General features: G+C 38.7%; 1 protein-coding gene across 1 annotated transcript in view; it reads left to right on the forward strand.

Moving 5' to 3' along the window:
* ODAD4 (outer dynein arm docking complex subunit 4) overlaps positions 1 to 16,199 on the forward strand; it is a 75,446-nt gene that overhangs the window by 29,951 nt on the left and 29,296 nt on the right. Inside the window, exons 7-10 of the mRNA XM_069237664.1 lie at positions 1,845 to 2,052; positions 3,909 to 3,995; positions 5,220 to 5,416; positions 7,333 to 7,433. Coding sequence (XP_069093765.1) covers positions 1,845 to 2,052; positions 3,909 to 3,995; positions 5,220 to 5,416; positions 7,333 to 7,433 — 593 coding nt within the window. The remainder of the gene's footprint in view (positions 1 to 1,844; positions 2,053 to 3,908; positions 3,996 to 5,219; positions 5,417 to 7,332; positions 7,434 to 16,199) is intronic.

Raw genomic sequence — 16,199 nt, forward strand, 5'->3', positions numbered from 1 at the left:
TTGAAAGCAAAAAAAATATTTTATCCCACATTCAGTTCATAGGAGGCTCTTATGTTTTTTCCAAATTGCTTTTTATTGATTATTCTGAGTAGTGCAAAACAAGAACAAATCGCCATTTTTTTAGGTTATGAATATCAGTATTTATTCAGTCGACAAAGTGCTTACACTTAAAACTGCAAGCAATAGATACAAAGAGTGTCAATACAATACAAGATCAATGTACATAAGATAATTTAAAAACATCAATATAACATTCTCATAAATATTAATAACACATTGTAATACAGGAGAAAATCCAAAGAATTTCATCAGGCAACAACAAATGTTCACCATACTTGGGTTTAACAAATTTTAATAACCCATGATAATACAAGAAATGATCCAAATAATGTCAGCAGACAATGGAAAACATTTGCTGAAGGTGTAAGTAAAGTCCTTCCTCATGCATTGCTATAACATGCTTAAAGATACATGGGCAAATAGCATTTCTCTAAAGATGTAAAAGACCTGGACAAAAGAATAAAATCATTGCAATATCAGTACCTGACTTCCTCCTAAATCAGGGTCCTGTTTGAAGGAAGCTACTGATGTTACCTTTTGTGCATCTACACTACCAGTGAGAAATGTATACTGTCCCTCTTGTGAATCACACATTACTTCCTGGTCTAGGTATGAAAAGTCTCAGTGAAATTCTAGTACATCCCCACATACTTTCCTATTAGCTACAGAAAAATACTGATTTGGATAATGTTTGTGCTTAATCAACCTAATATTTTTAAGCAGGGGGGATGCAAACAATATTCTGGGATTGAGTTGTGCTCTCCATGCATCACAAAACCTTTATCCACAGTTCGTGCCTGGGAGATTTGAATGAGGAACAAGCAGATCTATAAGAAGTGGCAGCAATCACTATAGCAAAGGTACACACTGTGCATGTTTGTGTGTGAAACAAACAGGTATATAGCAGGCAATAGCAACCAAGATAAGGCCACAAACTAGGAAATCATTTAAAATCAAAACAATCGGCTCGTTGCGATTTAAATACCAGAGGTTTTGAGAATGGAGCACTGTTTTCTTTCTTTTTTTGTTTTAGAAAACTTAAATCTCACATCAACATTAGAAGCACAACAGTTCTCAAGATAGGGAAATTAGGAATAGTGACAAAAACAGATTAACGTTCATGGTAGCACAAAGTGCTGGATATGCTGGTGGTCACTCAACCTGTAGGAGAACTAAGGGGTCAAAATAATGAAAGAAACATTAACTATGTATCACGGGTTATATGTTTGTTGATTACGTCGTTTGTCTATCTATTGTGGTGCAAATTGCTACATGTTTGACGTGGGGTAATTGATGGTTTTTGCAATATTTTCATCGGAAACAAATGTATTGCAACACTTTTGTTGTTACTGGTATTTGCACCCTTCCGTGACAGGGAGCCTTGCTGCCTATTGTTACATCCAGGAATATTCATGCCACCAGTGAAGCTGCATTTCTGGAGCTACTTTGACCCCTCCTGCACCTTTTAATATGGTTGGAAGGCGCACCACATACTTGCGTTTCATTCTCAGCACATCTTTGGAAAGCTCTTTTCAGACTTTGGTGAGATGTTGGAAATCAAAAATCTTTTCCGGGGTTAGCTTTGTGCTTACTGTGTACTACGTACTTTTTTTTTTGTTCAGACTTCTTTATTGGATTTTCCATAACACTAAAGGATGAGAAATAGAAAACGATGATATACTAAGAAAGTAATAAAGATAAAAGGAAAAGGAAATAAATAAAGGAGACAGAGTAAAATCTCCATCACACAGTTTTCCATCTCTCCATCCTCTGTCTCCTTCTAGTGCTGACCAGTGGCAATCCCAAGGCAAGCCGCAAGAAGGCCCTGCAGGTTCTAAAAACCGTTGAGGGCTGGACTGAAGAAGATGTTCCCAACAGGCAGGAGATCCTTGGGAACCTCTACAGCTGCATCGGCAATGCTCAGATTGAGATGGGCGACATGGAGGCAGCCCTGGAAAGCCAGAAGAAAGACCTCCTGATTTCAACACAATAGTGAGTATTTCTCTGTTGATTGATCATCTTCGAAAAGAGACAACCATCAGAATTTCATTGAATTTGGTGGTGGAAATCATAAGATGAGTACCGCAGAAGATCCTCTCCTCACAGGCCAAATCTTCCCTCATCACAAAAAGGTCATTGAAATGTTTTTATATAATTTGATTTTTATGCTAATACTTTTATTGGGAAGAGCACAATATTATGTTGCCATATTTCCTGTGTGACAGTTAGAGCTTACACAGTAGCAGAATCCTTGTTTTTAAAGCGGTCAACAATTTCTCCTTAAAGTGGAGTTTCAAATTTGCATTTGCTCATAGTTCTAAATTACCCCATAGGTGTAATAGCCCAAACTCTTGCTTATAATTATAGGAGCACTTCATTCATGAAGGTTGCCTCCTAACTATTAAGAAGGCTATTTCCTTTGATAAAGCCCATACGTGTTGGCTTTAAAGTACCCAATGTGAGGCCCCTTGAGTTCATATGTTCTACAAGTGTACAATGCTTGTTCACCAGATCATTCCCTGAAGGTACTTGGGAAGTGGCTCCTAATAACCTCCTTTCAAAGTGACTTAGAAACAGAAATAAAGATTTCTCAGTTGCACAATATGTACAGTTTTAAAATGTTACTCCTGTTTCTTCCTACATATGACTTTTACTGTTTTGGCTATCATTGTCTTGGCTGGCTAGCTGTGATGCCCTTGGGTCTCTCTGACCCACCAGTGCTGGTTGCCTTCTAATATGTGTATTGCCAGATTATTTTAGGGTCAGTAGCCACAAGTTTGTGTATGACCAAAAACAGTGGAATGGAATCGCACATCCCTTGTGTGTGTACCTGGTAGTATTCACTGTGCTGGTGCAGTGCACGATAGAAACACATTTTCCACATAAGAACTATCAGTAATTATAATACAAAGAGCGTGTTCAGGTTGCAAAATTTAGCTTTTTAATAGAAAGGAGAAGAAATATGACAATAGTAATTATACAAACTTTTCACCAATTAATAAGTAATTAAATTAGGAAGATGGCCATGCAAGGAATCAAACTTGTGAACTACATCCCTCCTGCCACGCTGACTGTCTGAACTACTAGAACTGAAATATATAGAATGCAAGGGCTTGATGTGGAGATTTCTGGTATTCTTTGAGGTCCTCTTGAGTACACTGGCACTGGTGCCTCTAAGAAAGAAAATATTTGGGTTTAACATAGATATGAGCATGTAAAGTCTTAAATATGAACACCTTAGGTTTATGTAGTGAACATGGCAGCAAAAGTATAAATTATTGTGAGAGTATAATTGAGAACATCTTTCTGGTCCAATGTGAATCTTTCAGTTATCAGATTTCATATCCTATTTGATCATGTATCAAACAAGATTAAATGACAAGCTTTGTCTTTTGGGAGAGCACATTGTGGCCTAACATACCTATATGAAGTTATTATCGAGGAAGATTTGCATGCAGTATCAGACTGCTATAGTCTTTGGGCATCAGAAGGATGAGGCATCAGAGGGCATGGATTATGTGTCATCACTCTGATAACTACTCTGTGGTGAGTTTCAGCCTTCAGTTGTGGAAGAATTTCTTCAGGATAAAAATGTATGAACTCTTAGTCTACCCGGTTTTGACAACAAAATGTTTTACTTTGTATCTCAGGCTTTGGTGGCCCTTGTAAGAACTATGAGTCAGTGTTAGCAATTGCATCTTTCCCCAGTGCAGGACACACCAAGGCCATGCATGGGCATTTTCTCAATTTTCCCACAAAACACAGATTACATTTAACATAATGTTTTCACACCTACTTACCATTTCTTTCTCAGCTTCAGAAACCTAAGCAATCATTTTCCCTTCCAGCAATCTACCCGAGGCAAAATCAAGAGCACTTGACAACATTGGAAGGGTGTATGCTAGAATTGGACAATTCCAGAACGCTATTGACGTGTGAGTATGTTCATCTGCATGTTGATCTGTCACAATATTTATAATTGAACACACCAGTGAGATACCCTTATAAAATTGCTATCGCATCATTAAAGATAATGTGAACAATGATACTGCTTCATTGTTCATTGTTCATTCTCAGTTTCTCAATTCTTCTTAGGCATTGGATAAGTTACATCACCTACCCTCTTCCATTAATTCAAAGTCACTTTTAGCCTGATATTTTCAGACCTGCAGGACAGCCTGCTGGGGAGTGACATAGAGTGATTAAAGCAATGCAGACTACATAGCAAAATCAGTTAGGCTGCGGAGTTGGCAACTCAGCTATAACAAAATGAGTTATTTCCACCAGTCTGTCTAGTTGAAGCCATTCACATATTATCTGTATGATCACAACCTCACCTTTTCCATGTGACTAGACACATGTTGAGTGTTTTGGTAAAATAGTGTATGATAGTTTAGTGTTCTGAAAAAAAATGTTGGTCATGTCATCCTTCACCAACCCAGACCCATGAATGTTCTGCTAGCAGCATTCTGTATTATTAAATACACTGTCCTTATACAGGTTGCTACTGTGTCAAATGCTCAAGTTGGACTTTGGAACAGCATTCCCTTCCTTGTGTCATTGAAGGGTGATCAAGAATACTACATTGTCAGCAAAACAATTTCTAGGTTATCCAGATACTCTTCCACTCTGAAAGACCTATTGTGTCTTGTTCCTCACCCCAACACATTAAGTAAAGTAGGCAAAAGATGTTTGTCTGTTTCACAAAGCTATTCTTGATCAAGCAGCCATTTATCCGTGGAGAAAAAAGATGCACAAGATGTTTGTTATAGCCACATAAGGCGCTTGTACACACAATCTAAATGGAATTAATTTGCACAGTCAGTGGCTTTTCAGAAAGCCCAACCGAAGTTGGACAACACTTCTGTAGTCACCAGCTTCATATAAGTGCTCAATATGTAAAAATATCAGTGATTGCTGTAGCTTTTTAAGAACCATGGATTCCAAAACGTAATTGCTACGAACAAAGCAATCTATACAGTACTTTGGACAGTGGGCCACATTGTTGACACTTGAATGATAACAGGCAAATGTAGAAAAGGACTGAAGGGCAGCAAAAGCAACAGTATTTCTTAGATGTTTTTGATTATAATGCTGCCGTGTGGTGCTTGAATCCAAAGACAGTTAAACATTGTTATTTGAATTGTATTAAAATGCAGATGGGAACAGAAGATTCCAATGGCAAAGTCGAGTCTAGAAAAGACCTGGCTGTTTCATGAGATCGGCCGCTGCTACCTAGAGCTGTCCAACTCTGAGGTGGCTCGTGACTATGGGGAGAAGTCGATGGCGGCTGCTGAGGAGGCAGAGGATATCGAGTGGCAGCTCAATGCCAGTGTATTGGTTGCACAAGCAGAAGGTACAGCAGTATTTCTTCATGGATCAATGAAACCTTAGTTCAAATCCTTTTTAGGATAGTTAAAAAAATTCCATGTGTAAAACTTAGGAAGTCAATATACTTTTTTTGGAACCTTAAGTATTTCAATGCCTTAAACTTTTGTAGTGAATTAGTTCCTCAGTGGAACAACTGAATTTCCCAATAGCAGCTTTTCCATTCTGAGAGCAAAGAGGCAGATTTGTGAATTTTCTTTGTAGTACTTGGAGCCTGGCAGCGAAGGAACTTGGGGAGGCAATAGATTAGATAAGCTGCAGGTATGTTAGTTGAAGAATATGGAGGTACCCAATCTAGAGGTCCTACTGCAAGTGTCTGATTTCCTGGCACACGTTTTTGGAGGATTTTCTTTTCTTTTTTACTTTTTCTGGACTTTACAAAAATGAGCTTGTCTGAAGCACTGTATATATCTGTATTCACTGTACCTATATATGGATATTTAACCATAGAAAATAATCACTTTCACTGGGGTAAGTTGTAGGGGACAGAATAATATGGTGTCTCAATGATGTAGCTGTACATTTGAAAACAGTGTGCCAAATAAACCAACCAGTTCTAGTGTGCACTTGCTTATTCCACGTCTTGAACATTGAACATATATGCTATAATGAAATAAAGCATTCAGAAAATACACACTATCCAGACATTAGCTTAAAGGCTGCATTAACTTGATTTTTAGACATTTTTAGACATATGGGTGGAGTCAGATGCAAGAAATGGTACATTTTGACTTGTATTTCCTCTCTGTTGCCTGACAAAAATGTGGTGCCAGAAGCAAAGTGAAATTTAAAAAAACACATTCAAGTTTCTATTGAGATTTTTCAGAAGACACCCATGGGCTCTTCTTAATTGTATATATTTAGAGAAAAAATTGTTGTGTTTTGCTTACATTAGAGGAGCCATGGGGAGAAGTTTTCTAAGTGCCCAGGAGTATGTGTCTTTCCAAAGTACCAGCACAGGAACCTGTCTGGCTCTAGGCACAGTTGTAAGGAGCATGACAGGAATCTTTTTTTTTTTTACTGTTGTCATAGCATACAACTTATACCTTGAGTCCATGCTTTTCCCTAGAGGGGGAATAGTCCATTTGTGCACTGCAGAACAGTGGTGTAAAACTCCTTCTTATTCCTCCATAAATTCACAGTTTTTATCATCACCCACAATTTTCTTGTTTCTTTTAGATTTCTTTTTATTAATTACACTTCCAGGTTGGCATCAATAAAAAAATCAAATGTTTCCAATATTTCCCTTAAATATAGAAAGACGACCGCTGGGCTGTCGGTCGTTTCCAAATTTGATAGCCGGAGCGCTATCAGAATGGCGGACATAAAGTCCTTTCCCATCTTGGCAGACTGTATTCGGTCCATCAAATTTAAAATCAGGCCCTTAGGGCAGGAGAATGTTGCTGGGTGCACAATTAGCCTCACTAGTTTTATCACTATTAGTTATTTGGGAATAAGTTAGTTTAATAGAGGATGGGGATATGCATTAATTCTAGATATGAGTGGATATTTTCATGTATTTATTTTTGTATTGGATCCTTCAACTTTTTATGCCGCTTTATTTTCAATCAACAAAATCTGTTAAAAAAAAAAAGTGAGATTAGGGAGTAGGAAAAGTATAATACTTAGTTTAATGCCTTGTTCTGGAGTCAATTTATACCTCATTTCATCATGATCCAAAAACACACTTGGCAAAACCAATATAAATTCCCTTCCTCCTTCCAATTTTAGGGCACTGGTCTAAGATGTGATGTCTCATGAAGATCTTGTATCTTTGCTAATTAGGCAGAAACTTTCTGTGCGACCTAGCCTCTAGCCCTTGATATATGATTGTTTTTGTGTTGAACTAATGAGTTATAACATATTAGTGTTATTTTTTTTCAGTGCAACTGAAAGACTTTAAGTCAGCAGTGACGAACTTTGAGAAGTCCCTTGAGAGAGCTAAACTTCTTCACAATGAAGCAGCAGAGCACGCCATTAAGATTGTAAGGTTTTTCTCCAGAATATGATGCTAACAGATCTGGTCAGAAAATGGGGGCAAATTGAGTGAATATTTCTGAACATTGGTGATCCAAGTGGAATTAAATATTGGCTCCCCGCTTAGGGCCTGATTTAGAACTGAGTGGATAGGTTACTCCACCACAATGGTGACGGATATCCCACCTGCCGAAATGTAATCCCGTAGGCTCTAATGGGATTTACATTTTGGTGGACGGGCTACCCATCCCCAAGTTCTAAATCAGACCCTTAGTTTTGAGCTGAGTGCCTTTTGTTGTGACCTCCTCACTACAGCTCTATAGTGACACTGATTCCAGTCTTGGATGTTTATGTGGAATCTTAATGCATTCTGGGTGATGTAGGGTTTTGTTTCCATTGAACCAATTAGACTAGACTTTGAATTGCAAAATGTAATTTCTAATAATTGCCATAACAAAATCTGTTCCCCACATTATTATTATTTATTATTATTATTATTATTTTATATATATATATATATATATATATATATATATACTACAACTCTAATTTCTCCAAATACTACTTCCACCACAATTTCAAAGAAGCAAACATAAATCTTATTTTATTTCATAAACATAGTCAGAAAACAAGTAGACTGGCAAAGCTTTTACAACTCCCTTCAACCCAATAATGTGTCCTATTATATTTTCATATATATATTCAATTGTAACATACTTTTCACCAATAACAAAAAGGTGATTACTTATTCCTAGTTTTCCAGCATGATATTTTCATTACATTTATAAGCATAGAAATGACGTATTCCTAGTTCCCCCAGCATGAAAGTTTCATTACTTCAGAAACATTAAAACATACTCTGCTTTTAAGCTAGAATTAGTCTGAGTGTGCATTTAATACCATTATCATGATGGAGAACACTGCTAACGTTATTTAAAAATAGATGTTCGATAACTATCTAATTCGGATATAGAAATCATTAAAATGATGCTAAAAAATAATTTTGCGACCCTAATACACTGAACAATGATGATTTTATTTTTAAAAGACAATGCATTTCTATTTCATCTTTTAGTTACTTCCACATTTTACATCCTTCAACTGTAATTGTACAAAAACACAACTCTTATACTTCCTTCTCCTTTTTTAGGATCTGCTACATTTTTATATGTAGAGAATGTAGATTCTCAAGTTTGTGATGAGAGACTCTGGATTTCATTAAAGACAGAGAGGCTAGCATTATGCATATCTTTTATTGACACTCCTCTGCAGCACTTTAAAGAAAACAATAACCACACTCAAATTTTCAGAATCAGAATGTCCTCAGAGTTCTCAACTCATACCAGCAGCCATCTTCCTCTTAAAGCTGCTCTGAAGATAGAACTGGAATCAGAAAGCACATCCGTAAAAGAAAAAGACCAAGCCTAGCACACCTTCACAACATCCTCTGTACTGAAACTCCTCAGCCTTGTCCTTCACCTGAAAAGAATAATATAAACTATATATACTGTTCTTTGTAAAAAACAAACATCTTTACAACTAGAATTACCAAAATGATTAGTAACATTACAATCTTCATATCCACTCCCTCCTCAATATAACCTTACCTGTGAAGGAAGGGAAGAATAATGCTAGCCGCTGTGTCTTAAATGAAATCCAGACTCTCTCATCACAACCTTGGAGAATCAACATTATGCATGTTCAAGCCTGCAATAAAAAGATGTTCCATTGGTTTCAAATAAAACCAAACAAACACATCTGCATTTGACCAATCATCTGATTTTAAGGACTTCTCCAAACGGCCACCTGAGAAAACATCTTTAGTAGCCATTATACCTCTGACTGAATGCACACCAAACTTCTGCATGTCCACTCCAGCCTGAAACATACAAACTCTCACCCAATGAGCTAAAAAAAATAGGATATGTTCAACATCCTCAATTTCATATTTACAAAAGGCACACGCTGGTGACTCAGTACAATGGGCTTTCCATCCATTTATAAATTTGTTTAGTAATAGTTATCCCAACCTGAATTTTAAAAAACCACATGCGAGCAGGGGAGGTTGGATCACATCCATGTACAGTTCCTTGGTGGGTGTAGGCTTGAAGGATAAGAAAACAGCCACCATAGACCCAGATTTGGCCTTAATATGTTGGCAAATGGTAATACTGTTCCAGTGGGCATCTTTTATAATAGCTTTGGTGCTGGGGGTAATTAGCGGTGTATTATTCCATTACTCACTCAATTCATAAAGGTAGAGCTTAACATGTATGAACCAAGGTGGGAGGTTGGGCTTACACAAATTCAGCACTTCCTCTGCTGCTACCCTATAATGGGAAAGTTCTGGGGTGGACCACAGTTTTGCCTAATATAAAAGTGGTTTCAATGCAGCCAGGTCACCAACCCTCTTTAGTCAAAAAATAAAGGAATAATTGGGGTACCCTGGGGAAGTCTGAATAAAGATCTCAAGAAACTATTTTCCTTTGATGATATCCCTTGAGAATTTGCAAACCCCCAGATTTCTGCCCGTACAGTGCAGCAGCCTAAGCTTTAGCCCTGTAAACTTCAATAGCTGGAGAGACAGATTTGGGAGTGATCCCCATAACATCTTAATAATTGCAGACGCATTGTGTAGCAGTATTATTTCACTTTTTGCAACTGGGAATTCCAGCTGTTAGATCTGTCAATTCCAATCCCCAAATAATCAAATTTCTCAACCACCTGCAGAGTGGATCCCTTCATAGAGAACCCTCTTCTGCAGGTTCTATGGGGATTAAATACCATAATCTTGGTCTTTTGAGTATTCACCTCAAACCCGTGAAGATCACAGTATTCCATGAATTTGTTCAACAAGTTTTGTAGCACAGCTGAGGTTCGTGGGAGCGGAAGAGTGTTGTTTGTGCTGGAATGGTACACCCTCCTAGTCTTGGGGTAGTGAATACAATTACATAAATACTCCACCACATAGTTTATATACAGCAAAAATAGTGTTGGCACAAGTACACACCCTTGCCGCACCCCGTGCTCAACAGAAATATGGTCAGTCAGTTCACCACCCAATCCTCATCTGACCTCGGCAAAGGTGTTATCATGTAACGTTACCAAGGTGTCTAAGAGTATGTGATCTAGCCCTAGGGATGCTAAGGTGGACCCCAAGTTCTTTCTAGGCACAAGATCAAAGGCTGCCCTCAGGTCCCAAAGGCCATGTAAAAATGTGATCTGTTATGCCCACCTTGACAGGAAAACCTGCCTGTAAAGGGGCCAAAATGTAGGCCTCATCGATCCACTCCAGGAGTCTAGCTAGAACCTGGCGACAGAAGATGTTCTGAAGGTTATCAATGAGGCCAGTGGGACGATAATTGCTCAGAGCGCCCCTATTACCCTTTTTGTATACAGGTATAATCTCAGGAATTTTCCCTCCAGCAAGTATCCCATTAGACAGAGCATTAACATATGGTCCGCATCCAGTAGGTTCAGAGTGAAACAGGTCACTGGGGACTTTATCGCGACCTGGAGCATTCCCAGGTTTCGTGGCCTGGATAACACAAAGATTTTCAGAAAGGATGAAGCGAATAGAGCCATTGATAACAGTGGCTCCCAAGCTCATGGCAGCATTAGAGTTTTAGAGAGGTAAAAGTACTAACATTACCTTGCGAAAAAATATGCCAGAATGTCTTGGAGTAGTTTTCTTCCACAGCAGCAAATAAAGCTAAACAATGACTGTCTGTCCAATTCTGTTTTGTGGATGCAGTAATGCATTTATAGTGTGCTCGGGCAACAGAAATTGCCTCACAGGAGCCCATTTTGACAGCTTCGATTAATTGCCCATTGATCTGGCGGCATTCCTTATCAAACCAGGTAGAAGCCTGCTGGGAGTGCCCTTTTTATAACTTAGGTCCTTAGTACAAATCTGGTGTAAGTCCCTGAAGAAAAATTATTTATGAATCAAAGAGGTGCTCTGATAATGATTTAAAAATAGCACTAAAGGTGGCATCGATTTCAGTTAAGGTTTTGGTGTTATGACAAATTTTGGACCATTTAACAGACTTTCTGTTGCCTAATGGTACAAGGGTTTGTGACCTGACCCCCGGCACAGCAGATCTTCCAAACAGATTTCCATCCATTTTGAGCCTTAGTGCATTATGTCCCTATCAAATCTGTTTAGGGTTACAAAATCAATAGCCATATGCCAAATATCAAAATCTAAGAATACATAGTCAATTCTGCTTTTAGTATCTCCCCTGTGAAAGGTATAGGCAAAATCTATATCAGACTTGAATCTTCCATTACATGTCCTCACACCATGATTCAAAGTTATGGATAAAAACGGAATAGCGGAGACTGGCCATGACGATAAGGGTTTACATTCCAGTAAAGGTATACCTCTAGGCCCATCTTCAAGACTAATTGCAGACTCTAGACCATCAAGCGACTCACAGGTAGTATTAAAATCACTGGCAATTATAAGTGGAGCACTATCTGGTCTGGGGAAAGATGCCTGGTGAGTAATTGTAATGTAGGAGATCCTTGTTACATTGGACTGAACGATTGTAAACATTGTACAAGTCAAGCCGACTACCATTCTTGCCCCTTATGGATAGGCTTAAGATATCAGTATTTTTTCTCTCTAGTTCCTTTATATATATATATATATATATATATGTATATATATATATATATATATATATGTTCGATGGCATGTGTAGCTGCAGATATACATGCTGTGCACATCCCGCCATCTAGTGTTGGGCTCGGAGTGTTACAAGTTGTTTTTCTTTGAAGAAGTCTTTTCGAGTCACGAGATCGAGGGACTCCTCCCCTTTCGGCTCCATTGCGCATGGGCGGGATGTGCACAGTATGTGAATCTGCAGCGTCTCATGCCACGAACAGATGTACACTGGGTAAGTGACATTTTCCATATATATATATATATATATATATATATATATATATATATATATATATAGAAACAACATGTTTTCAACCCAGATTAGAAGGCCACCAGATGGACGCCCAGCCTTGTATGGTACAGCCTCGATGCTAAAATTGGTACAACCTGGCCAAACATTTTTTTTTTTCTGTAGCCCAGGTCCCCTGCAGAATTATTATGTCATGTTGGTTAATAAAATGACCCCAGTCAGGTTCATTGACTTTACCTCCCACAATATTTCAGGACAGCAACAGAAGGGGAGGCAGTGATATATTTGCAATGGTACCTGAAACAGAGAGGGGACAGCATTGGCATAGTTGTTCAGGGGTGCTAGGAGCTGTGTTATCTGCATGTTGGTTCTGCTGGGTCTGGCTAGAGCTAGGGGTAGGGTAAACAATGTGTGGGTGCATTGGTGCATTAAGTGACTGATTTCGACTTACAGGGGTGATCATAGTGTCGCAAATGACATCAAATCTATTACTTACCTCCGATGCCCGAACATCTGATACTCTTCTAAAAGAAATTAAACATAACAAAGTTGGCATCTTACAAGACAATTGGCATATTGATAAATACTTATTCGAAGGCCATCTTTTCAAAATTGGAAATGTAACACTCACATCCCATAAGCAATTATACCTAGGTTTTGGCGGTCTGTGTAACTTGATACCTTCCATGTATCTACAGATTAAAGCATCCATTCCTATAGAACAACCTTCTACTAAAGCATGACCTGCCACTAAGGCTCACCTATAAAAATGTATAGTTCTATAACTCATTCCTTTCTCAAACAACATTGACAGAAATGTGATACTTCTATGGAAGAAGCCTCCACAGGATCCAAATCCCTTTCCAAGCACCATCATACCCATTTCTTCCATGCTCCAGCATATTGTTTCCTTGTGCCTGGCGCCCATGACTCCATGAGCAATTCGTGAGCTTGTTGTGAAAGGCCTACAAACTATATTCCTCCCCTGAAATCTTCCAGACCAATAGGCTCAAGGCCCCTTCCATGACCAACAGATGTAACTTTCCATCTGGCCCTGTTAAAACAGCCTTTGAATTCAAAATCAAAAAAGTTTATTCCACTGCCATCTCTAACAACCCTGGAAATCAATGTTGAGCTGTCGAAAAAGGAGTAACTATAATCACCCGATGTCTTTGTCTCCTCACCATCAACAATACCCTCTGAACCATTGCAAATGGTCGGAAAGCATACCCCAGAATTATTTTCCAAGTCTGCTGAAACACATCCACTTCTACCGCATAAGGGTCTGGCCTCCAACTGTAATACAAGGGTAATTGAAAGGGCAGTCATAAGGCAAACATTTCCACACTAATTGGACCACGCACCTGAAAAAGTATCTGGAATACTAGAACATTCAGCTCCCAATCGCTGTTATCCCTGAGATACCTAGAGTTCCAATCCAATACTGTATTTGATAGACCTGGAAAATATTCTGCTTGTAATTCTACTTTTGCTCCGGACAACATTTTCAAATGTCCTTGCAATCTGAGTCAGACTCCTCGATTTGCTGCCACCTAATTTGTTTATATATCGAACTGCCAAAACATAGTCTATCTTCTTCAATAAAACATTGTAATTTTGTAACAAGGCAAAAAGACCAGCTTTCACTTCCAAACTATTTATGTGTGTTAAACCCTTTTCCTGTGACCATCTGCTGCCTGTCTCTTGTTGACCTAGACAAGCACTCCAGCCAAAATAATCTGGACACACTCCAAACATTTCCCGGCCATTCCAGGAATCCAAATTGTCCAACCACCAATTCAACTCTTCCTCTGCTTTCTCTGAAATACGAATCTGATTTCTGTACCACAAACCTTTCCTCAAACCTTCTTCTTTCAGCCTCTGCAATGCTCTGTAATGAAGCAGTCCTGGAAAGACAACCTGAATTGAAGAAGAGAGTAATCCTATTTTTCTTGCTGAAGACCTCAAAGTAACTGACTGTTTCTTCAAGACTTGCCTGACTCCTGTATTAATCTACAACTCGTTCTTCTGTGGTAAACTCAAAGTCGCATAGTGTATAGTGTATTCACCTGAAATCCAAGTAACTCCAACTACTGGCTGGGATCTAACACTGATTTTTCTGTATTTATTAGACGCCCCAGAAATTCCAGGAGGTCAGTAGTCAAGTGAAGTTAATACTTCAACTCTTCTCTGAGACATGATTAAAAAATCGTCTAGGTACATTATGGTACGCATTCCATTTTCTCTGAGGTAAGCTGCCACTGGCCTCAAGACCTTCGTGAAACACCAAGGAGCAGGCGCCAAACCAAATAGAAGGCAAGTGAACTGTTAAAGGTTCCCTCACCACCTGAATTGAAACTTGTGACTCTCTTTTGCCATTGTAATGGTGAAGCAAGCATCTTTCAAGTCCAACTTCACCATCCAGTCTTTCCCCTGCAAAATACCTCTCAATAGATGGCTACTCTCCATCTTGAAAAGACGATAAACCAACTACCAGTTACGGTTTCTCAAATTTATCACAGGCCTACAGCCTTTGCCCATTTTTCATGACCAAAAACAATTGTGCTTACAAAAGTCACTTCTTCCTCTGGTACTATCTCTATTGCTCCCTTCTCCAACATCTCTTGCACTTCTACCTGAACCAATTCTTGCTTATCTTTCTGAAACAATAATTGTCTGGATTACACCATTTGTACAGGGTATTCCTTGAAATCTATTGTGAATCCCTGAACTGTATCCAAAAACCAAGGATCCTTTGTTAGAACTGCCAAATTCTCTACATTCTTTTTTAATAAACCCCTACCTTTTTTGGATAGAACCAAAATCTGTCTTCATACTTATCTTGTATTTTGTGAGCAAAATGAGCCCTTCCTCTGGGTCGGCGACCTCTGCCACCTCTTCCTCCCTGTGGATAAAACTCAATTGTGGATTGAAATCCTTTAAAGGAATCTCATCCTTGTGAATAATAATGGGACTTTGTAATTGATTGGCCAGAGAAACGTCTCCTTGCTCCAGCCCGATCAAAGACACATCCCCCAAACACAGCAAAGACTGAGCTTTATCAAGACTAGTGAAAGTTGAGGCTCACTTCCCCACACCCTTCACCAAACCATCTCGGAATAGATACTCTTTAGGATCTTCGGTAGGTTCTTTCTTTGTAAAATCACCTAATTTAGGACTTATCTACATAAGATTTGCTTTTCTTCTTTTTGCTTTCAACGTAGCATTACTGTTTCCCAAGAAAAATATTCCCCTCTGTGACCAACCACGTAATAATTCTACATCCACCTGGACTGATTTTGATTTTGCCTCTTCTGCCATGTCCAATATTCTCGCTGATGGGCCAATAACATCTAACAATAACAATCTGTCTTAACACTGTTTTAGTGCCCACTCTAGACCATTCCTAGGATCATGTCCTAGCTTAAATAGAAAACGTATAAGGTCTGGGTCCAGGTCCGGAGTCATACAAGCCTTGCTCTTCTCCACTTGACAAGAACATTTTGCTCTCATCGGAGCCCTAGACTCCTTTTCTAGAGGTCTTTGAATCCATAGTTTTAAAAAAATCTGCCAAATGTAGCATCAGCCACCAATCTGTGCTCCTGGGGTGTCCGATCATTTCTGGGCTAAACATGTCAACCCCCTGAGGATCTTTCATAGTCTCTTTTTTTAACTCTTTCCTTCTTATTCTTATTGTCATCAATATCCCATCGAACATTATCAAATAAATTTGTCATACTCATCATCATTATTGTCACGGCCAATTATATCATCTAGTCTAGCCTGAATCTCCATTGTTTTCTTTTTCTTTTTTTTAATGCCTGCTAAAATCTCCATAGTGAAACTCAAAGA

This window comes from Pleurodeles waltl, chromosome 6, assembly GCF_031143425.1.
Source record: "Pleurodeles waltl isolate 20211129_DDA chromosome 6, aPleWal1.hap1.20221129, whole genome shotgun sequence".
NCBI classification, from domain to species: Eukaryota; Metazoa; Chordata; class Amphibia; order Caudata; family Salamandridae; genus Pleurodeles; species Pleurodeles waltl.